Genomic DNA, 23,996 nt, shown 5'->3' with positions numbered 1-23,996 from the left:
CCTCAAGGGAGACACGGGCGTCCAACCGCTACGCCACACTCGCAATTGGTGACATGGAGTAGGATTAATTTCTCCTTATTGGTACGCTTTCAAGGGTAATGGGAAAACATCATGTACTCTTGCAGCGCTATAGTGGGCAGTTTAAGTTCTTACCAAGAAGCAATCCTTGATGTTTAAGCATAGAAGTGTTTAAGGAACTTCCCATTGATGGGGCCGATCCTTGCATCATCATTGTTGATCAACTTGTGAGCTTGGTTAGTGTTTGCCCCCTACTTGAGAGTTGGAAGTACATCATAAGCAACAGTTACATAGTTTGACCCGACAACTTCATTGAAGTCTAGATCAATCTTGTTTTCTTTGGCAAGCTTCATGATTTGTTCTTTGAAGACGAAGCATTTTTGTATTGGGTGGCCAATGATGCGATGATATTTGTAGTAGTTAGGGTCATCAACTTTCCCCATGTCTTCTGGTTGCTTGCATTCTGGCAATTCAATTAGTTTCAATTGCAATAGTTGTTCTAAGATGTTTGGCACATCTTCATCGGGGAACGGATATACTTTTTGCTCACGTTCCTTAAAAGTCAGGCGACGCACTTCGTTCTTTTGCCATCCTTCAAGCTGTTTTTTATTTGCATTTGCTACTCTTCTTGGAACCTTGACTTCGACAGTGTTAACAACCATTGGGTCTTTAAGGCTGACTTTTGCATTCCTGTCATTCCTTCTTACTTCCTTTATGCTTTCCTCAAGTATGGGAGGGTTTGTACTTCCGCGGCTAGCAATGCTCAACTCCATGTCATGGGCATGAGTTGCTAACTCTTCAAATGTTCGAGGCTTTATCCTTTGAAGGATGTAAAGAAGTTCCCAATGCATGCCTTGGATGCACATCTCTACAGCAGATATTTCAGAAAGTCTATCCTTGCAATCTAGACTCAAAGAACGCCACCGATTGATATAATCAACGATGGGCTCATCCTGCCATTGTTTAGTATTAGTAAGCTCCATCATGCCTACCGTATGCTGTGTGCTGTAGAATCGGTTGAGAAACTCTCTTTCTAGTTGTTCCCAACTGTCGATTGACTCAGGTTCTAAGTCTGTATACCAATCAAAGGCATTTCCCTTGAGCGAACGAACAAATTGCTTTACAAGGAGACCTCCTTGAGTCCCTGCATTCTCACAAGTTTCTATAAAGTGAGCAATGTGTTGCTTAGGATTTCCTTTGCCATCAAACTGTAAGAACTTGGGGGGTTGATACCCATTTGGCATTCTCATGTTGTCGATGCGCTTTGTGTAGGGTTTTGAATATGTGAGAGAACTTGTAGAAGAACCTCCATATTGTGCTCGGATGGTATTTGTTATCATGTTTTGTAATTGTTGGACTGACAACGAAGCAACCGAAGTACATTGTTCTCGTCGGGGAGTGTTTTCAATTTCTCTCCCTTCGTCATCCTTTGCAGATGTGAATTTATGACCATGGCTTGATTCACCAAGATCTTGTACTTCAAGTTTGTTCATTAAAGTTGCAATTTGGAGGTCCTTATTTTCAAGTGCTTTTGTGAGAAGGACAACTCTTTGTTCCATTTCAGCCATCTTTTCTTCCATGGTAGAGGTGTTAGTCATCATAACTGACACAACTTCCCAAGATGATGGAGAAGGAAGTGAATTGAAGTGAGCACGTGAAATCTCATCTTTTGGGTTCCCTTCGATGGGAGAGAAATCGTGCGACCAACTCCTTATGAAGGAAGAAGGGGATTTGCCCCCATACTTGAGGTGTTCCAAGGTGGAGATGTCCTTGTTGATGACCTTGTTTCTTGTGAGAGGGTCTAAGGAGATGATTTTCTAGACCTTGGCTTCCTTGGTTGATTGAGATTGAAGTTGATTATGATCTTTAGGTTGGCTACAATTGATTGCACCAATGCAATTGTTGGTGTTAGCCATACCAAGTTTAGTTGAAGTAGCTATTGTTGAAGCTTGAATGTTCTTGCTAGAAGCCATTGAAGTAGGCAGCAAGATGGTGAAGATTTCTTTCGTTGAAGGAGAATGAGATGAGAGGCAGAGATGTCCCACCGGGCGTGCCAGAATTTGTAGACGACTAAATTTCTCGGTTCGAAATGAGTCAAACAAGTGAAATAGTTTCACAAATGCGAATTTGTATTGATGATTGTGTGGTACAATTCTCTGTGATTACAAAAGAGTTATCTTTTGATTCGGTCTCCTTAAAAGACTTGTTGATAGGATTTGTAGTAATGTGATTTTGATTTGAACACCCAATATACTTCAATTTGGCTGAAGAATGGATCGAAGATCTTTGGAACAGAATTACAATGAATCTCTGGCTATACGCTTGTTGGAAATCCTTCATTCTTCACGTTCTTCGTGTTCTTCATGTATTCTTCGTCTTCGAAGGTTTGTGGTGGAAGTTCCTCGGGGCTTTAGAGGCTTGAATCCGTTGAGCTTCACTAATTTGTGATTTCTTGAGGTTTCTAGAGGCTTTTGAGCTTGATTCCAGTGAAGTTTTGAGATCTAGGCAGGTAGTTTGGATGATTTTGCTTCGAATGTTCTTCATATTTGAAGGTTTGTGGCGGAAGTTCTTTGGGGCTTGGAGGCTTGAATCCGTTGAGCTTCACCAATTTGTGATTTCTTGGAGTTTCTGGAGGCTTTTGAGCTTGATTCCAGTGACCTTTAAGATCTAGGAAGATGATTTGGATAATTACTCTTCGAATATTCTTTGTATTCGAAGTTGAAGTTCTTGAAGTTCCTGGAGGCTTCAGGGCTTGATTCCAACAGAGCTTTTTCACTTCTGAATCTTCGTCCTTCTGAATCTTCGTCCTCCTAAATGTCTTAGGAAGGCTTCTATTTATAGGAGTTTGGAGGTGGGTGAGCAACACGTGGCGGAGTCTGATTGGTGACACATGTCACAGTCTAATTGGTCCGCTTATGTCATCGCTTACACGTGCTGGATTGATTAAGTCATCGCTTACACGTGCGAGGCTGCTTGTGTTATCGCTTACACATGCGATGCTGCTTGTGTCATCGCTTACACGTGCGCTGCTGCGTGATTGGTTTTTGCATGACACTTGACAAATTTCCGTTGGCTTCTGAATAGTGATAGCAAAACTTAGTAGCAGTACATGGTGCTTTGTAATTGGTTGTATCTTGTGGACTTGGTAATGTGACGTGTCAGCTTGTGATAGGTCGGAAATTTTCCCCCTCTACACCTTTATTTCTTAATCATAAAAAACTAATTATATATCTACTCAATAAAAATCACTACACTTTCTATTTTATTAAAAACTAGAATAAAAATGATTATATCTAGTAAACTTAGGCAAGAATTTTAATATACATCTAATTACATCTATTTTTACTAATAAATCAATCAATTATGTGTATTTTTATGATTAAAAAATGTGTTTATTTTTAAATGCATTTATGCGTATACATGAGTTCCATGCTAGTTATTCATAACTAAATACACACATAAGTCTCCATAATTACATCCCATTGAAACTGTTAACCGAAATCAAGTATATCTAATGACATGTATAGTTTAATTGCCTTCTTAGCATATTAAATGAAAAATAATAACACCTATACATTTGATACTCAATCGGATTGAAGCACCATTGTCGCCAATTAGAATTAATATAGAGAATACAAGATACACCAATAAAAAAAATTACGTATGATACCCAAAAACTTGTGGAGAAGACTAAAGGATCTACTTCACACCATTTCCCTTTACTTGTAGTTAAAGATTTTCTTGGTAATGGCGGTGAATTATCAACCCTGGTGCAACTTTTCTCTAGTGGTGGACCGCAAAGAAATGCATTTCCTTCATAGCTGCTATTTTGAAATGTTCCAAACTGTCCTTTCATATCTGGAACTTTTCCTGATAAGTTGTTGTAAGCCACATTGAAAACTTCCAAAAAGTGTAGATCAATCAATATTGAAGGAATTTCTCCACTTAAATTATTGTGAGAAAGGTCCAAACTCTCCAACTGGGTCAAATTTGAGAATGTTGCTGGTATGAAACCCATCAACTGATTGTAAGACAAGTTTAGTGCAAGAATTGGAGATAGTTGTCCTAACTCTAGAGGGATTTCACCAGTTAACTTGTTGAATGACAAATCCAATCCAGACATGATATCAAGTATGCCACCCTTGTAGAAGTAAGACCTATATTTCATCACAAACTCAATTCCAAAATCAGCAGCAGCATTTTGTTCTACCTCGTAAATTTCAAAATACCTATTTAAGATACCTTGATATGGGATAGTTATATGTCTGAACTCCAGAAAAGTGGAATTTGGTTGGGGAAGACCATCAAAAGCATCAACTGCATTTAACTTCCCAAAGGTTATGTTGCAAAAGCAGTGCGGTATTGTTCCAGAAAGATAGTTCTTTGAAAGATCCATAATCTCTAAATTCTTTAACCAACATAGCTGCTTTGGAATTGTTCCACTAAAATTGTTGCCACTTAACAACAGTATTCTCAAATTTGAAAGCTCGCCAACTTCATAAGGGATTCTCCCAGAAAATAGGTTATCTCTAATGTCCAATGTCACAAGATGAAATGAAACACTGAAAGTAACTTTTGGTATTGGTCCTGTGAGTCTGTTCCCTTGCAAAAATAGATGCTGAATGATGGATAAATCAGCACAAGATGGTGACAATCCTGAAAGCCGGTTATGAGAAAGGTCTATTAAAATATATGCATGCATTTCACATGGAATTTCACCTTCAAAAAAATTATTACTCATGTCAAGAGACCAAAGGAATGGCATATTTCCTAGCCATTTGGGAATTAAACCTGAGAAGCCATTGTGGCTAATATCAAGGATCCCCAAGAAACTACTAGTTGGTGATACCATATCTGGAAGGGTACCTCTGAAAAGATTGTTGTTCAATTCCAAAACACGTAAGCTATTGTTAAAAAACTGGAACCTCTTTGAGAAAATTTCACCATGAAATTCATTATTAGATAACTTCAAAACTACCAAGGAGGTGCAATTGGCAACCAATTTCATTGGTACCTCTCCCGAAAAATAATTATTGGACAAATCCAATTTCTCCAAATTACTCATGTCACCAATTGAGGATGGGAGATTACCTTCAAAATGATTTCGAGATATATTTAGATATTGTAAGTTTAAAATCTTTCCAATATTTTCTTGGAGCTGCCCATCAAAATTATTGTAAGAAAAATCCAACCAAGAAAGATTCTTGTAGTGATCTGTTGGCAGATTAAATGGACCCCCAAAATAATTGTCCCGAAGATTTAGTAATTGTAGTCTAGTATTATTTTCAATCAACCAATTGGGGAAGCTTCCCTTCAACCTATTGTGAGAGATATCGACCAATTCCAATTCTCGTTGGTAAAAGAGAAATTTAGGAACATTGGAGGAGAAGTTATTCAGATTACAATTTGGCAGTAGCAACACCTTTAACTGAAATGAAGGTTCCCAACTAGGATTTTCAGTTTCTATCACAAGTTTGTTGCTTTCACTCACAAATTTGTTATCGTCTTCGACCCTATAGTTTTCACCTTTAAATCGAACCACCTTAAGCTTAGAGTGATTAGCAAGTGAGCTGAATGAGAATAAACCCTCAAAACGATTATAACTAAGATCAATGTACTCTAGGGATGTCAAGCTGGCTATCACAAATGAAGGAACATTTCCACTGAATTGGTTCTTAGATATATCTAAAAACCTAAGAGATGTCAATCTGCCTAGGCATGGAGGAAGGATCCCTTCAAAGTTATTATCAGAAAGATCCAACTCTTCAAGTTTCTTCAACATACCTAAATCTGTCCCCCAAAAAAAAATACCATTAATAGTGTCCATCCTAATTATGTGCCAACGTAATAAGACAATTCAATTAATTTATGGTAATAGCATCTGAAAAAGACTATGTTTTGACCCCCTAGATTATTAAGTAGTAGATTAAACTATTTAAGCCAGTTAACCAAATTGTGTATGCAGGATTATCACATGTTAGTCACCATGAGCAAACATATTGCCAATGTAAAGCAATAAATAGTAAAGTAAAGAATAAAGAAGTATAGTGAGGAAGTGGAAACCAACGGAGAAGCCTAAAATGAAAAACCACTACGAGAATGGATTTATGTCTTTAGCTCTTGATCCGCCCAATGGTAGCACATGGCTTGAGCACTCTAAAACCTTGGTTGTAGTTGTGCTCTAATTGCCTTATATTTGGCATGAAAGACAAGGAAACACTAAGTCAAAATATGTACCACAATTCTTGATCAACCGAACGCTGTCAAGGAAGTGTCGAGAATCTTCTTTCGATCAATTGAGTTGTGATCGAAAGGCTGTAAATAATTAAAGACACTTGTTTGATCGATCAAGCATTGATCGAAGAGCTATCAAATTCTTCAATTTTTTGTTCTTTGAACTGCATCTTGGACTTGTAATTTTGAACTCTTGATGACATATTACAAATTCAAATAAGATTACATTTTTATGGATATTTTCAATATAAAACCTAACAAAAATATTTCAATGTCTGGAAAAAGTGAATAGTCATCCATTGTGCTATAAAGTTGCAATCAATGTGAATAATTCTATATCAACCATTCTTCTTCACTTGTTCTTACGCTCCTAATCAATTTTATATAGGTAACAACACTAACAAAGTATAAATATGCTAGATTTCATAGTAGATTCTTACCTTTAGTATGCAATTGCAGAGGCCCATTAAGTTTATTTTGAGATAATGATATAGCCTTGAGAGATGGTAGTGCCCCAATATATGGAGAAAGAATTCCAGTAAACGCATTACCACTCATATCTAAAATCTCCAAACTACTGAAATTTGTCATATCTGTCAAGAGTGAATCTTTAATTAAAATGACATACTGGTTGATACTAAAAGACATTCCTTCTCACAAGCAAATTATTTTAGGTTTTTAAAATGGATGATGGAATTTTTTACCCTTGAATGGTAGGCTTCCATTAAGTTGATTCTCTCGCACAATGAGTACCTCCAAATTATTTAGATTAATCAGCTCTACAGCAAAGGTGAAAGAGAATTACAATAGTCATATTGAAGGTTGAACCAAAAAGTATAGAGGGAAAGATCTAGAGCTACCAAACGCATTTTATATGGAGAAAATTTTTCATTTTAAAACGCATATTGAATATTGAAGACATACTAATACTATTGGTATAATTAGCATATACCAAAAGCATTTTTGTATTGCATTGAAGACTTGAAGTATTAACTAAAAGCATTCTTTGCCTTCTTTTTGTTCTTAACATGAAGAAAATAAATGTTCATGAGGCAAATATGGATGATAAGATTTCAATTTTGTTTAAGTTTTGTCATGGTATTTTTGGTAAAGAAAATTTTAAACTGAAAATTTTGAGATATTTTAAAAATATATGTACGCACCTTTGCTAGAAAGAGGCCCTTGCATTTCATTGTGACTCAGGTCAACAGATTTAAGATCTGGGAGTGCACCACCCAAGAATCTTAAAATGTCCTTTCCAAAGACATTCCAACTTAAATCTATGTGCATTAGCTTCCTCAATTTAGACATATAATAATTCCATTCTGAAGAAAGTATACAACCAATTGTTAAATCCAAGAACACAATAGAAAAAGAGTGCCATATCATATCATGCTATTCATCAGCACTGCAATTCTAATACGAGAAAACAGTTCTTCTAGAGAGTTTTTAATAAATGAGTGCCATATCATAATATTCCTTAAGCAGTTTTTGTTTCTAATAAACTAGTAGCAGACCCGCGTAATGCGCGGAAAAATATGATATGATTATTTTTTATTGGATAATTATTGAATTAATATATTAGATTGTATATTATTAAAAATTCTATGTGTTATTTGAAATTATGTTTTAAATTAGAAATTTTTTGTAGTGTAACAAAATATATTTTGTAGTCAGGTATTATACATAGTGAGATATATATGAAAACACAATGTAATAATTTTATTTATTTTTTTAAAAAAATTGATAGTGTGAGAACTATTAGACCAAGTTGTAACCATGTGTTAAGTTCTAAGAAATTAGGAACTAATGTATTAGAACTTCAATATGTATATGTTGGCAAACCATAATCAAAACATTTAGTCTAGATTTAGGCTGCTCAAAGTGTGTTTATATGTAAAGTTGGAATCGAGTAATTGCAGAAAATTATTGTTCAATTTCTGCAAGGCTCAATTGATCGAAAATTAGACTCGATCGATTGAAGCTCGTGCAAATTGTTTTTTTACAAAATTTTCCAACTCTGCCTAAGCCCATATAACGTGTAAGGTTTTATGTTTTGCTTCAAGTATAAAAACAAAAACCTTAGCCACGTTTTAGAGGTTGTTGATATACTGTGTGTGTGAATCTCTTGTGAGATCTAGAGGTGTTTGCCTTCATACATACTTAGGGTTATCAAGATCAAGATTGATGTCGAGAGCTTGGTGATCGCTTCAATTGTTGTTTCAAAGAGTTTAAAGAAAACATAAGTGGGAGTACTTGTGGTTGCTGTGGATCAAGAAAGAAGGAGTCTGTGGACTTGGAGCTGTCACGTGGTCGTGGTAGTAAGTTTTCTATTCGAGATAGCAATAGGATGTTAGTGGTCTAAGTTACTATTGTAAAAACTTCAATTCTTTCATAGTGGATTTGTTTTATCTTAAGGATAGCTAGGTTAAATCCTCCTCAGGTTTTTTATCCGTTTGGTTTTTCTGGGTTATTATATCATTGTGTTCTTTATTTTCCACATTGTTTACATGAAATGATTTACTTGTGTTAACCTAGATTTGAATAATTTATCTAAGTAATCACTTAGCTAAATAACTAGGTTAAACAACTTGTGTTTTAAGGGGTCTAAAAACTACAAGTGGTATCAGAGCGGGTAAGCTCTAGCATTTAGATCTTTTGATCTAAGAGTTGATCCTTGACCCCTGCTGTCATGGAACACAGTCACTCTTTTGTGATCCCACCTCACTTTGATGGGAACAATTATTCCTATTGGAAAGTAAGGATGAAAGCATTCCTGAAATCTATTGATGAGAGAGTTTGGAATTTCGTTGAATACGAATGGGAGAAGCCAACTACTCTTGTAAGCGAGTGGCAAACTTTTTAGAAATAAGCAACCGCTTTTAATAGCAAAGCCATGAATGATATTTTTAATGTTGTTTCTATGGAGGAATTCAAGAGGATCTCTATTGTTAAGATTGCTCATACTGCATGGAATACTTTCCAAACTGTGCATGAAGGCACATAGGCAGTTAAGATCAATAAACTGCAGCAATTAACAACTAGATTTGAAAGTATTAGAATGTCTGATGATGAAAGTTTTGATGAATTCCATGCAAAGTTTAATGATATTGTTAATTTTGCTTATAATTTGGGTGAAATATATGATCAACCTAAGATTGTTAGGAAGATACTTAGATCCTTGATTGAGGACTTTAGACCCAAAGTGATTGCCATTACTAAAAGCAAGGATGTGGACTCCATCCCTGTTGATGAACTTGTAGGATCTCTCTAGTCCTATGAATTAGATATACCCAAGACAAACAAATCCAAATCAATGGCTCTTACGTCAGTTGATGGGAATGGATTTGATGATGAACTTTTTGCTATAGAGATTGCATATCTTGCCAAGAATTTTAGAAATTTTCTTAGGAATAATAACAGAAGGGCAAGAGGTAAAAACAATGTTGAACCTAGGAATTTTAGGAGGAATGAACCCACTAAAGTAAACAATACTGATAAACCTAAATAGAAAGTAGGTCAAACCTCTAATAATTCTATGGGTCTGTAGAAAGGGAAAATTCCCGACCTATCACAAGCTGACACGTCACATTATCAAGTCCACAAAATACAGCCAATTACAAAACACCATGTACTGCTGCTAGGTTTTGCTATCACTATTCAGAAGCCAATAGAAATTTGCCAAGTGTCATGCAAAAACCAATCATGCATCAGCGCACGTGTAAGCGATGACTCAAGCAGACTTGCACGTGTAAGCGATGACTCAAGCAGACTTGCACGTGTAAGCGATGACTCAAGCAGCCTCGCACGTGTAAGCAATGACTCAAGCAGTCCAGCACGTGTAAGCGATGACATAAGCGAACCAATCAGACTGTGACATGTGTCACCAATCAGACTCCGCCACGTGTTGCTCACCCACCTCCAAACTCCTATAAATAGAAGCCTTCCTAAGACATTTAGAAGGACCAAGATTCAGAAGTAAAAAAAACTTTGCTGGAATCAAGCCCCGAAGCCTCCAGGAACTTCAAGAATTTCAACCCCAAAATCGGAGAACATTCGAAGCAGAATCATCCAAACCATTTGCCTAGATCCTAAAGTTTGCAGGAATCAAGCTCAAAGGTCCGAAAACATTAACAAATCACAAATCAGTGAAGTTCTACGGATTCAAGCCTCCAAAGCCCCGAAGAACTTCCGCCACAAATCTTCGAATATAAAGAACATTCGAAGCAGAATCATCCAAATCATCTTCTTAGATCTCAAAGTTCACTGGAATCAAGCTTAAAAGCCTCCAGAAACCTCAAGAAATCACAAATCAGTGAAGTTCAACGGATTCAAGCCTCTAAAGCACTGAAGAACTTCCACCACAAACCTTCGAAGACGAAGAACACACGAAGAACACGAAGAACGTGAAGAACAAAGGATTTCCAACAAGCTCATAGCCAGAGATTCATTGTAATTCTGTTCCAAAGATCTTCAATCCATTCTTCAGCCAAATTGAAGTACATTAGGTGTTCGAATCAAAATCACATTACTACAAATCCAATCAACAAGTCTTTTAAGGAGATTGAATCAGAGGATCACTCTTTTGTAATCACAGAGAATTGTACCACATAATCATCAATATAAATTCGCATTTGTGAAACTATTTCACTTGTATGATTTATTTCGAACCGAGAAACTTAGTCGCTTACAGGGTCAACAATGTTTTGGTTGTTAAGGGTATGGTCATGTGAAATCAGAATGTCCTACATTCTTGATATCAAAGGGAAAAGTTATGGCTGTAACCCTTAGTGATGATGAAGTTTCTGATCATGAATTTGGTAGTGATGAGGATGGAAACTTCATTACTTTCACAACTACTGCTGTAGTTGATGAGAACCCTTTTGATAGGGAACTCTCTGAGAATGCTGATTTGCAAGAAACCTATAATAAGCTTTGCAAGGTTACTGCAAAGGATGCTATGAATGTGGATTTAAGTTTACAGAAAATTGCTTCTCTTGAACTTGATAAGAAAAATTTTCTCTTGAAATTGTTTGATGCTAATGAATTGCTTGATAAGGTGAAGACTGAGAACATTTTGTTGCTTGATAAAGTTAAGAATTTGGAACTTGAATTATCTGTTGTTAGAGAACAAACAAATAGGTCTGTTAGTTCTAAACTTGAACACATGTTGAGTATTCAGAAGTCTCCCTTAGATAAAACTGGTCTAGGTTTTGAAGATAACATCTCTGTGCCTAAGACACATTCTACAAACTTTGTTTTTTCTTTTTGAGCCTCCCGTGAGTGAGGTTGTCAAACCAGCAGAAGTTACACCTCTTAGGAAGATTAGGGTTGATCTCAAAGAGTCTAAACCTAAGACTTCTAACCCTCCTAAGGATAAGTTGCATGATAGACCTATGTGGGTTTGTCATTTTTGTGGAAAGTCTGGGCACATTCGTCCAAACTGTTTCAAGTTGCAAGCTGCTAAGCGAGCAAATAAGCCAAAAGTACCTGCCTCAAGCACAAGATCTTATGATACTTATTGGTGAGTTGGTAAAGGCTTTAAACCTTTATTCCAATCCTGGAGTTGCTCATTATTCTAATATGAATAATAACTCCAATGCAAGAGTTTCATCTGAAAATTTTTGGATGCAAAAAGCTCAATCTAATTGAGTCTTTTTGACATAGTCCTTGTGCTTCATCTCTATATTCTTTGTGACCATTCTTTTTTGTTGTTTTTGTTTTATTTGTTTTTAGGATTTGCATTGCATTGCATAACATTCATGCTAGGTTGTTTTTGTTCATTCTTTTCAAAATAATATAAAAAAATAAAAAATAAATAAAAAAAGAGGAAAAGGAAGGAAAAATGTGTTTTGCATTATTTTTCTTGGATTTGAAATCAAGGTTGGCCATATTATCTTTACATAACATGTTTATGTACCTTGTTTAGCTTGGATGAGCTTATCTTATTGAACCTTGCTAGTTTTAGCTTTGTAATTCATATTGTGTGGGAGTTGTTTATAGTTTTTGATCACATGATCTTGATCTTGAAGTCATATGCTTTTGATTGTAAGGACTAAAAAAATCCTAAGAGAATAACATAAATAACCATCTCACCATTCTTTACTAGCCAATCATGAATACCTTAGTACATATCATAAGATTTTGTGCTCGGGAAAATGCAGCACATGCATAAAAAAGAATATAAGGTGTAGCTTCGATTTAAATAATAAAATTGGTGTGTACATTATTGGACTATAATAAATTCAAAATTAAATAAAATTGGTGCATTATGAGGCAAAACAAGAAACTTACATGATTGCAAGCTTTGTTTTCTAGGAGATGTGAGAGTTATATGATGTAACTCTTTAGGTGATAGTCACTTTCAAACTTATGTGATGAATTTTGTAGAAATTGTGATTGATTACTATCTATTTATCACCTCACATGTATCTAAACCTATTGCTAGTTGCACACACTACACAAGTTGTTCTTTGCTAAACTTAGTACATTAAATTATGTGTGATCTTGTAGTGGCCATCCAAGATTAAAAGTTCCTTGATTTTGATGCATAATATGTTTTAATGTTTGAGCTTTGAAGACAAATTGATTGAAATCTTGTTTTTGGAAGATTTGGGTTGAATTCAAGGGTTTTTGAAAAAAATTTCATCTCATACTCATGCATTTCATTCATAAAACAATGTGCTTTGAGGAGTTTCTACATTACCATGCTTTGTTTTTCAAGAAACTGATTTTTTCAGATTTTTGATTGATCAAACCTATTGCTCGACTGATCGAAAATGCGATAAAATTTTTGGTTATAATCTGCTTGGCTTGATCGGTGCTCGATTGGTATTGGATTGATCGAATCTAATTTTCGACCAATCGAAAATCAGTCTGAGAGTTTTTTAAAACAAGTTTTTCTCACGTGTTCTTCACTTTATTCAAACTTTTCAAAAAGCTTTTTGCTCTTTCTCTTCGACCGATCCACCTCAAGACAAATTTTTCTCATTTTCTTCCTAATTTTTCTCAAGGTTTTTGTCTTCAAGTCCCAGTATGTCCTTTTTACCCCTTCTTTTTCATTTTATTCACATATTTCATGCATTTTTCATTCATTTTAGGTGAAATTTTCGGACTTATAGATTTTTGGGATTTTTGATTTTTGTGTTGTTTTTTTTCACATTTGATTCATGGATTTTTGTGTCTAGATGCAATTAATTTGATTCTCATGCTTTAATTTGATTAAAATTGTGTTTTGGGACAAATTTGAAATTCTAGGGCTTGAAACTTTAAACATTGGGGATTTTGTTCAATTAGACTAAAATTGATAAAATTGACTTGTGTAATTGATTGATTAACTCATTATATGATGTTTACTAACTAGTATAATGATTAATTGATCAATTTGGTTGGATTTTTGAGATTGAGTATTTTCCAATTTTGGGGTTTTTGTACTAAAACTCTATGTTCAAGTCAATTGTTGGTTTCTAAAGTGTAATTGAATTGTTTTCAATGCATTAAAGCATGCATCATTTGTTCATTTAGTTCATGCATCATATAAAATGATATCTTCTATTGTTGTTTTATCTCTAACCTTGTCTGATGCAGTCTGCCCTTGGTTTTCTTTGTTTTCTTTCTTTGGTCTCTGTTTTTTGTTTTTCTTTTAACCTTTTAGCATCATGGTTAAGAAAAATAGAGCCAACAGGAAAACCTCCTCTTCCTCTTCTTCTGCCTTTGAGAGTGATAGGTTTAGAACCGAGAAACATCAAGAGAATTATGAGAAACTTTACATCTTTAGATCGGTGTGGGCTGAGCGTAAAGTGATCCTTGATGAGTTAGATCCTAAGATATGTAGGAACTTTGAGAGTCAGGGTTGGTTACCACTTTTGGACATTTCACATCCCCCTCCAGCTGTGTTGATTAGAGAGTTCTACTCAAACCTCTCTGTCCACTCCACTTCATCCAACATTCAGTTTGTGAAGAGTTGGATAAAGGGAGAAGAGTATGTCATTACTCCTCAGGTAGTGGCCTCTGCTCTTGGTGTACCTTTGGTACAACAACCTGTCTATCCTTATGATGAGGACCCTCCCCTTGATGAGATCAGGTCTTACATTACTGGTACTTCCATTAGATGGGGTTCCGATCCTCATATCACTACTCATGAGCTTACTAAGCTCAACTATCTGTTTTTCCGAATTGCTTGTCATTTTCTTTGGCCTATCTCTCACTTGCACACCATTTCTATTGAGAGATGTGCATTTTTGTATGCCCTTGTGACTGATACTCCTATGAGTTTTCCTACCCTTTTCATTCGTTCTTTGGTTGAGGTTCATAGGAGTAGTTCTAAATCACATGGTCTTTTCTTTCCTGTTTTTATTCATAGGATTTTGTTACATCTAGGTATAGAGGATTTTCCTGCATCCGAGCATGTCCATGTTATTGCCCCCATAGGTGTCACCTTCCTTAGGCAAAGAGCTGCTCAGTTGAAAGCTAGCTCTAAACGCCCTCGAGTCGAGTCTTCTACAGGTGTTGCATCTCAGCCTCCTTCTTCTGGCGACCCTACAGCTGAGGAGTATGTCGATTCCACAGCCGTTGTTGATCCTCCACTGACTTCTTCTTCGAGCGATGCTTCTTTGCGAAGTATGTTGGAGATTGTCATGACTGTTCAGGCGGCTCAGGGACAGATTTTGGTGGATATGCTCATGGAGCTTCAGGCTTTGCGTGCTGATTTGGTGAGTGCTAGACAATCTCCACCGCCTCCTTTTGATGATGAGTCTTGATTGCCCTTTGACAATTCGTCACAAAAAGAAGGAGTGCATACTGAAGGAGATAGGGGGAGTTTTGATGTTTTTGGAGCTTTAGATTGTATCTAGGAGCTTTTTGTATATGTTTTTGGCTTGTGATGTATTTATTTTCTTATGGGTTGTATATGTTAAGGGGAGACATTATGTTTTTATTTATGTTTCTTGTTTCACATGTGCTACTTTGGCTATTGATTTATATTATGAGGTTATTCATGATATATGTTTTTTATTTTCTATTTTGTGAAATCAAGAATTTATTTTGTTTTTACTTGTATTTTCCACACATGCATTTATGTGTTTTTTGAGTGTCATAGGAATATACAGGTTGATTCAGTCATGCTGCTGTCTACATTGGCAACTGATAGATAGTAGTTAAGTTGAATTATTTTAGGGCATTTTGTTGTAATAGGCTGTTTTGTAACTTTGAGCATTTTTGTTTTGGTATGTGTTTTGTCACGGATTGCCAAAGGGGGAGTTTGTTAGGTTCTAAGAAATTAGTAACTAATGTATTAGAACTTCAATATATATATGTTGACAAACCATGATCAAAACATTTAGTCTAGATTTAGGTTGCTCAAAGTGTGTTTTTGTATAAAGTTGGAATCGAGTAATTGCAAAAAATTACTATTCAATTTCTGCAAGGCTCGATTGATTGAAAATTAGACTCGATCGATCAAAACTCGTGTAGATTGTTTTTTTGCAGAATTTTCCAACTTAGCCCAAGCCCATATGACGTTTAGGGTTTTATATTTTGCTTCAAGTATAAAAAGAAAAACCCTAGCCACGTTTTAGAGGTTGTTGATATGATGTGTGTGTGAATCTCTTGTGAGATCTAGAGGTGTTTGCCTTCATACATACTTAGGGTTATCAAGATCAAGATTGATGTCGAGATCTTGATGATCGCTTTAGTTGCTATTTCAAAGAGCTTAAAGAAAACACAAGTGGGAGTAATTGTAGTTGTTGTGGATGAAGAAAGAAGTAGTACGTGGACTCGGAGCTGTCTCGTGGTCGTGGTAGTAAGTTTTCTACTTGAGGTAGCAATAAGATATTAGTGGTTTAAGTTGCTATTGTAAAAATTTCAGTTCTTTCATAATGGATCTATTTTACCTTGAGGAGAGCTAGGTTAAATCCTCCCCAGGGTTTTTACCAGTTTGGTTTTCCTGGGTTATCATATCGTTGTGTTATTTATTTTCTGCATTGTTTACATTATATGATTTACTTGTATTAACCTAGATTTGAATAATTTATCTAAGTAATCACTTGGCTCAATAACTAGGTTAAACAACTTGTGTTTTAAGGGGTCTAAAAACGTACACTATGTATACTTTGTTTATTACTATACAGATGTATGAGATTTAACTCTTATAGATATATTTTTCTCAAAAACATAGATCCCCGTCTCTTTCTTCCTCTCAATTGAAACTAAGTGAAAAAATAAATAAAAATAACTATGCAATAGATCATTATCAATAAATCATTTATTATAAAGTGGAAATATAAAACAAAATAAAATGCAAAAAGAAAAAGTTCCTTAAGTATCTATACATAAAAACATTAATAGCATAATGATGCTATAAAGTAAATTATATTTTATCTTATTTTCTTTTTGGAATTTTTAGTAAAGATGATCAACTAAGTAAAGTAAAAGCTTACTAAGAAAGTTCAGATTAACTAAAAATTTGATGGTGGAGATGCTAATTATTTGTAATAAAATGACCAAAAACATATAAGATTTCTACAAAAAAATTTACCAAACACATGGGATGCAACTATACAAAATTACTATCCTAAATTTTTTTTTTTTTTTTTTTTACTTTTTTGATACTCTCCAAATAAAAAAAACTTTATTAATTTTTTGTCACAGTATAGACTATAAAGCGATTACAAAATAACAAAAAGTCAAGGAACTTATAGCAAAAGGCTTTCTATACAAAATTCCAGTAGAAGGGAGACTAATAGGCCCTCCACTTTCTTCAAGACATAGGGGATTATGAAAGACCATACATCCTTTGCCTACCCTTTTCTCTTTCTCAAATTCACATTACCAAAGAAGTATATAAAGCTAAAAAAATTGTGAATACATCTCTGTTCAGTGGAAGTCCATTGGTAGGCACATTCAAATTCATAGCCATGTATATTTTGTTTTGATATAAACTCAAATTTCTATTTTAAATAAAGACTACATATCAACCAAAACCAAAATTCAACCAAAGCTATAAAAGTAATTTGTGATAGGAAATTTAAAAAATACAACACAAAAAAAATTAAATAAAAAAACCATCAACCTAAATTAGAGTTATAAGAAAAAAAAAAAAAATCAAGCAATAGAGAGAGAGAGAGAGTACTTACAGTTTTTGTGTGGAAAAAAATATGGATTGAATCAAATAAATGATATCAAATTTATACAAAATATGAAGGGGAGAAGAAGAGTTAAAATATAAGAAAGAGGAAATGATGAAGAAAGTTTAACGGTAAAGTGAAGAGTAGTAGGGAGAAAAAGAGGCAAAGAAGGAGGCGAAAAGTTGGAGGAAGAGAAGAAGAGTTTTTTTTTTTTTTTTTTTTCCTTTAGAACAGGAATATGAAAAGTTTAAATATTCAATTACTTGAAATTAGAAAGAAGAAAAAAAAAGTTGAAATCAATTTGGATAGCTTAATATAGTTCAACATTTGCATCTAATGAATAGTAACATTTGTAATGAATAGTAAACATGTGCATGTATCTTGATAGGTATTGTATTGTGACGGTGGTTGTATGCTATTGTGGATATTTGTAGATATTTGTAAGTAGGCATTGTGACAGTTGTAGGCTATTGTTGATATCTGCTATTGTTGATATTTGTAGATATTTGTAAATAGGTGTGACAGTTGTAGTGTGTAAGGGTGTGTAGGGGGGTGTGCGTGTGTGTGTGCAAGGTGGTACGTATATACCTGTAGGGGTGTGCGTGTGTGCCTGCATGTGGGTGCATGGGAGTGTGCAGTGACTAGTGCAGATAAACTATATTGCTATTGTATTGCTATTGTAGGCTGTTAGTTGGTTGGGCCAGGGTATCAAGTAGGTAGTTAGTTGGTTATGGGGTAAGGATTGTGAAGGTCATGTAGATAAGAATTTCATTGTTTTACTTCCCTATTCTTTCTCTCTACCTTGTTCCTTGTTCCAATTCTTAATTCCTTCTTCCCTACTTCCACTAAATTATCAGAATCTTATCATATCCACTAAATGATAATGAATTATTCAATTTTAACAATTACTTGAAATTAGAAAGAAGAAAATGAAAAGTTGAAATCAATTTGGGCAGTTGAATAGTCAAGTATTTGCATTTAAAACAAATGAATAGTAATATGTTGAATAGTAATGAAGTGCATTAACAGGTTTTTCCATTAACTATATTTAATTATTTTATATAAAATAAAATAGAAAAATCATAAAGGAAATTAAAAAAAAAAAAAAATGTTGTGGTTGATGAGATGGCTTAATAGGAGTACAACAACATTAAATTCTACGTCTCAGCTTTTAGATATATATAAATATAGATGAGAGACATAGTGTTAAGTAGCCATGAAGCTATCAAAAATTGCAACGGTACTCTTTATTACCTTGGGTTGTTATGGAGCCATTAAGTTGGTTAGAACTTAAATCCAAGTTCTCCAAGTTTTCCAAAGCTGATAATTCTGTAAAAAAGAGAATTTTAGGAAAACTAAATTGATTGGAATTTATTACAGATTCTGTAAAGTAATATGAAAAATAGACATACCTTGGGCAGGAAAGGATCCTTTTAGTCCCTGCCAATTCCAACTAAGATTCAAGTTCTTAAGGGCTTTGATTGCACTCAATGATTTGATAAAGCTCTTGTTGAAGCTGTTGTCAGCAAGATTTAATGTCTCCAAGTTCCCCAATCTTGACAAGCTTTTTGAACCTGTACTAAATGTAGAATCCATATTTTTGTAGTTGGCAACCATGATCAAATGTAATTCATTTGTAATGTTTTTGGTGGGTCTTGAGTGTGTTAAAGGTGTATTTTATAGTCCAAGACAAAGACACAAGTTCATATCAAGAAAGAATTAAGTTCAAAGCAAGAAAACAAGTTTCTGTCAATTCGACACCTGGCTCGACCCTCGGCTCGATCAATTGAGATTTTCGATTACAAGTTTGACACCTGGCTCAACTGATCGAGATTGCAATATTAGCGAAAATCTGAAACGTGAAAAAGACCATAACCTGGTCGTTTCAAGCCTGATTCATAATTCATTTGTTGTGCTATTTAAAGGACATCACAAGCTATCCCTAGAGGGGCTTTTTAGAGAGAGAAATCACTGTATGTGCTGCTATGGTTCGTATATCCAATTTTCTCTCAATCTCACTATACTTGAGACTTTCAAAGTAGATCTAAGCCGCCATTTATTCAACCCGTGAGAGTTCAAGAGCACATAGAGAAAGATCAACATGGTGTTGCTGCTGCTATAGTGCAGATCTATATGAAGCCATAGAGAAATCAGTTAACCACAGTTATTGGTCTAAAACCTTTAAGTGGAAATCTCAAAGTTACAAATAGGAGAGTTTGTGTGCAACAGTTCAGAATAGAAGAGTCCATGGATTCGGAGCTACGTGTGGTCACGCTAGTAAGTACAACATGAGGTAACAGTAGATTTATAGTTAAGTCTATTGTATAAACTTCGATTCTATTTAATGGATATATTGACTTGAGGATTGTTTAGGTTAAATCCTCCCCAGGTTTTTTATTTTAAAACCACAATTTCAAAAGCTTTCTTGGGTCATCATTCTTGGTGTTCATGTGATTTGTGCTTGTTTAATGTTTAATTGATTCAGATCTAATGCATTATTAATTATTTGGCTAAGATTTTGATAAAATTTGAGACAACTAGGGTCCAAAACCCTAATACTGTGTGTGTGTGTATATATATATATTTGAAATTCTTAAGAAAAATCTACGGACAATTCAACTTCTTGAACCACACTACCACGCACCCTTGGTGTGATGGTCACTTTACAAGCACAAAGTTTTTGTGGGATAGGGGGAGGGCAAGGACCGGGGTTTAAGTTTCCAAGACTTTACACACATATACACTTAAATTAGGCTAAAATCGAATTTCTATCTTGTATAAAAAAAAAAAAAAAAAATTTGAAACCACTTTATAATCGTATGTATGAAGGGGCATATTTATATACAAAAATCTTGAGGTGGGTATAAATTTTTAATTAAAACTATCGTCACCAAGAAATGTTAGGAATTTAAGTTAATTCTTAGAACCTGTGAAGCAATGTGTAAAGTTTAAAATATAATAAACCCTAATATGAAGGGTCAAATAAATAAACCAAAAAATGGGTCCAAAATGGGTATGTTGGCCCAAGCCTTTGTTCTATAGACTAAGCTTCATAAAAAATACAATTTAAAACCATAATACTTCCAAGTAAAGTCAGGTCACAAACCGAGTCAAATACAAATTATGCTCCACATGGCCAAGCAAGACATATGGACCTAGGTTTTGTAAGGACTAAGGCCACATAAAGAGTGTAAAGAAATGAACATAAGCAAGGACCAACTATTTGGCAAAGGGCGATGAATTGAGAGGGCACAATGCTACCTGTTTTATTATTATTATTATTATTATTATTATTATTATTTGATAGTTACAAGGAGTTCTAGGGGGATTTAAATTTTGAACCATGAGTGTTTTGAAAATGATAGTTGAGGTATAAGACACTTGACAACCTATATTAGGCTAATACTACCTAATACCAAGAATATATAATGCTACCTAAGTACGAATTATACAGGCGAATATGTCATTGAAAAAAAAAAAAATTGCACTTGAAATTGTATCCAGGCGAGTGTAACAAATGGTATAATCTATCAGGTGAATATGTCACAAGCGAAATTGTTTATCTGGCAACTTGGCAAGTAATGATAGGGGCACCCCAAGGAATTTCGGAGCCTAAGGTGATGTTTAAATTGAGGCATTTTATATATTTAAATTCGGTTAATATTATTATTTTTACTTAAAATCTATTCTTCTAATTTGTTTAGATGAAAATATTTTTTTATATTTTTAATGAATTTCTTGTTCCTATGTGAGTTGTTTATCTAAATTTTTAAATAATTTTTCTCGAAATTGTTTTTAGTCATTTTTTGAGATTTTCACCCTTTTTTATTATTATATTGTGCTCATTGTTAGTAACAAATTATCTAGAGAATCCTTTAGTGGACATCAGTCCACCTACACTTTGCTAATCTCCCCCCTCCCCCTCCCCCTCCCCCTACCCCTCAACAGTTTTTTGTCTTTGATAAACAATTAAAATTGTGCTATATTCGCAGCAATTTCACTAAAAATCCTAGGTGGTAATCTGTTATTAGTTCTAATTTGGGCTCACCGTTGACATTACTTTTTTACCTATCAATAACAGACTATCGCATAAGATTTGTTGTGAAAATATTGTGAATGTAACATTATTTTAAACAAATTCTTTTGAGTAATGCTATGGAGACACCAATTTCACAATATTTCTAAATTAGCTAGGAAAAAAGATTTAGAGATTATAGTGAGCCAATGTGTGAATTGGAATGCTAATTTAGAAATATTGTGAAATTATTGTAACATTTTGTTTTGTCCATTGTGTTACTATTTTATAATCTATTGGCTAATATTTAGGGCCTACTTAATACTTTTATAAGTATAAAAATATCTTTATTGGTAAAATTCAGGAGTCTTGTTCCCCTTGGGGGCCTTAGGCGATTGCCTATTTGGCCTAGTTAGTGGTAACGTGGAGGTAGGGTTGTTCCGCCTGCGGAAAGCTCGGCGAGTAACAACTCTAACCAACCCATTTTGGATGCGCCACCTCCTCCAGAGGGGGACCAGGCATCTTACCATCATGCTCCCGAGACCCCCTCTGAGTCCCCGATTGTCGAGTCTTCGTGGACTGCTTCCCCGGGCAGCGATACGGTTTCGGGATCGCCTGTAGTCAGTGAATAGAGCTTGAACCAGGCACTGGACTCCTACTCCTACCTGGACGGAGATCTCGACTCTATTCATGAGAGTGCCGGAGACCCTGGTAATGCATATCACGTCCACTCATTCATCCATGTGTTGCTTCTCAAATAATAATAATAATAATAATAATGTGGCACTTCTCAATGTACCATCGAAATTAATGTGTGTGTTTCTAATATCACCGAAGCTTGTCAGTGGGGGTGGTATGAGCTCGAATTCCTCACCATAAGCACTTGTGTTCAAGTTTCACACCATTTGGTGGGATGGGTAGGCCTAAGTCCGAGTTCAAAACACCCTTGTGTTTGGTACATGTGTGGAGAAACTCACACGGCGCTGTAGAAGATACCACCCACACTCTTTCAACATTTGTTTCCTACTAAATATATGTGGGTGTTTTAAACCATCAAATGCATATGTACCCTCAGTATATGTATAACAACCATGGCCATTAATGTCATGGAATATAAGAATAATTTTTTTTTTTTTTCATAACAGTGCTTCTATTTCTTTTCATATTCATTTTATTATTTCGTATCTCAACCAAAATAAAAATAAATAAAGAAAGAGGAATGGTAAAGATCAGTTTGACTTAAATAAAAATAAAAAGAAAGAAAGAAAGAAAGAAGAATGGTCTATTTTGGCAGGATTAAGTTTGGAAAATTTATAATTTGAGTAAATTGAAATCTCGCAATCCATTCAAATTAGAGATAATCCATTTGACTCAAATCTATTATGCATTACCCTTTATCCTTAACAAGACATGAATAGCTCAAAGATTTTTTTTTTAATTTTTAATTCTGGATTGGAGGGAAAAGTGAAGAGTTTCTATAAAGGCATATTTTTAACATGTCATAATGATAGGGAAAAAAATACTTTCACACTTGTTTGTATCTACGTACTATTCATGCTCATATTCACAATTGTTACAAAAATATCCACATTTTAACATATAAAAATTGATGAAAAAATGTGTTAGAATCAAAACACTAAAAATAATGTTTCTTCTTCTTCTAGCTTTTTTTTTTTTTTTTTTTTTTTTTTTTTTTTTTTGGGGGGGGGGAGGGGGGTTTTAAAAGTAGAAACAAATCACACATACCTTCATTTCCTAGCCAACCACCAATTCCATTATGAGATAGATCAAGAATTCTTAGCTCCTTGAAAGTCAGCAACGAGGACCCGTTTAGGAACCAATTTTCTGGATAATAATTAGATTCATTATCAGAATAGACATGAGTTCCTTGGTTTATATTGGAGAGGTAGAGCTCAATCACGTGGCCTGTGGTGGCGTTACACATTACCCGCTCCCAACCACAACACTCACTCTTCGCCTCATTAAGCCACGATGGAAGAAGAGGTTTGATATAATTAGTACTGAATTTCAAAAAGGCCTTCAATTCTAGCAGACTCATCCTCTCTTCCTCAATACAACCTTTGCTCTCATGAATGTGAGCAACAAGTACTAAAACCCATAGCAAAGATCTCACTGAAGGCCACTCCATTGAGAAATATTGTGAAGCACCAACTTTCGTTTCTAGCTAAATCTTCTTAAATAGAAAAGTTTAGAGAAATTAGAAAACCCTCCTTGAGGTTTTTTGAACTTATACTTTGATCCTCTTATTTCAAAGGGTTACAGTTTGAAACAAAACAGCCAAACATCCCAAGAAAAAGAGAAGGAATCTCCCTGGTCAAGCAAGACCCAGGCAATCCTTCTGAATTGACTTTGCAAAAGTAGGGAAGCCTAAGCCCAACATCAAAAGTTCGCATTGCTTTGGTTCGAAATTAAATCTTGAATGTCGGCAACGAAGTTTGTCAACAACTTCTTTATTCATGACACAGTTCATATAGCTCTTAGAATCACTCTCAGTTTGGGTTTTTTCGTTCGAACTAGATATTTGATGAAAGTTGTGAACAACGTATTGTAGTAGGGAATTTAACCAAAATTCCCAACCTGTGAGA

General features: G+C 34.8%; 2 protein-coding genes across 2 annotated transcripts; both read right to left on the bottom strand.

Annotated features, from left to right (window-relative positions):
- Positions 1 to 3,529: 3,529 nt before the first annotated feature.
- LOC115990011 (receptor-like protein 15) lies at positions 3,530 to 7,557 on the bottom strand. Its single transcript, XM_031113874.1, has 3 exons — positions 7,416 to 7,557; positions 6,693 to 6,845; positions 3,530 to 5,808 (listed from the first exon to the last, which is right to left on the bottom strand). Exons 1-3 carry the CDS (start codon positions 7,540 to 7,542, stop codon positions 3,530 to 3,532), a joined length of 2,559 nt encoding a protein of 852 aa, XP_030969734.1. The 5' UTR covers positions 7,543 to 7,557.
- Positions 7,558 to 18,600: 11,043 nt separating this feature from the next.
- LOC115990010 (receptor-like protein 15) lies at positions 18,601 to 23,539 on the bottom strand. Its single transcript, XM_031113873.1, has 3 exons — positions 23,137 to 23,539; positions 18,788 to 18,949; positions 18,601 to 18,704 (listed from the first exon to the last, which is right to left on the bottom strand). Exons 1-3 carry the CDS (start codon positions 23,537 to 23,539, stop codon positions 18,601 to 18,603), a joined length of 669 nt encoding a protein of 222 aa, XP_030969733.1.
- Between the last annotated feature and the right edge of the window lie 457 nt (positions 23,540 to 23,996).

This window comes from Quercus lobata, chromosome 5 (genome assembly GCF_001633185.2).
Source record: "Quercus lobata isolate SW786 chromosome 5, ValleyOak3.0 Primary Assembly, whole genome shotgun sequence".
NCBI classification, from domain to species: domain Eukaryota; kingdom Viridiplantae; phylum Streptophyta; class Magnoliopsida; order Fagales; family Fagaceae; genus Quercus; species Quercus lobata.
This window is presented reverse-complemented; position numbering and strand designations above follow the sequence as displayed.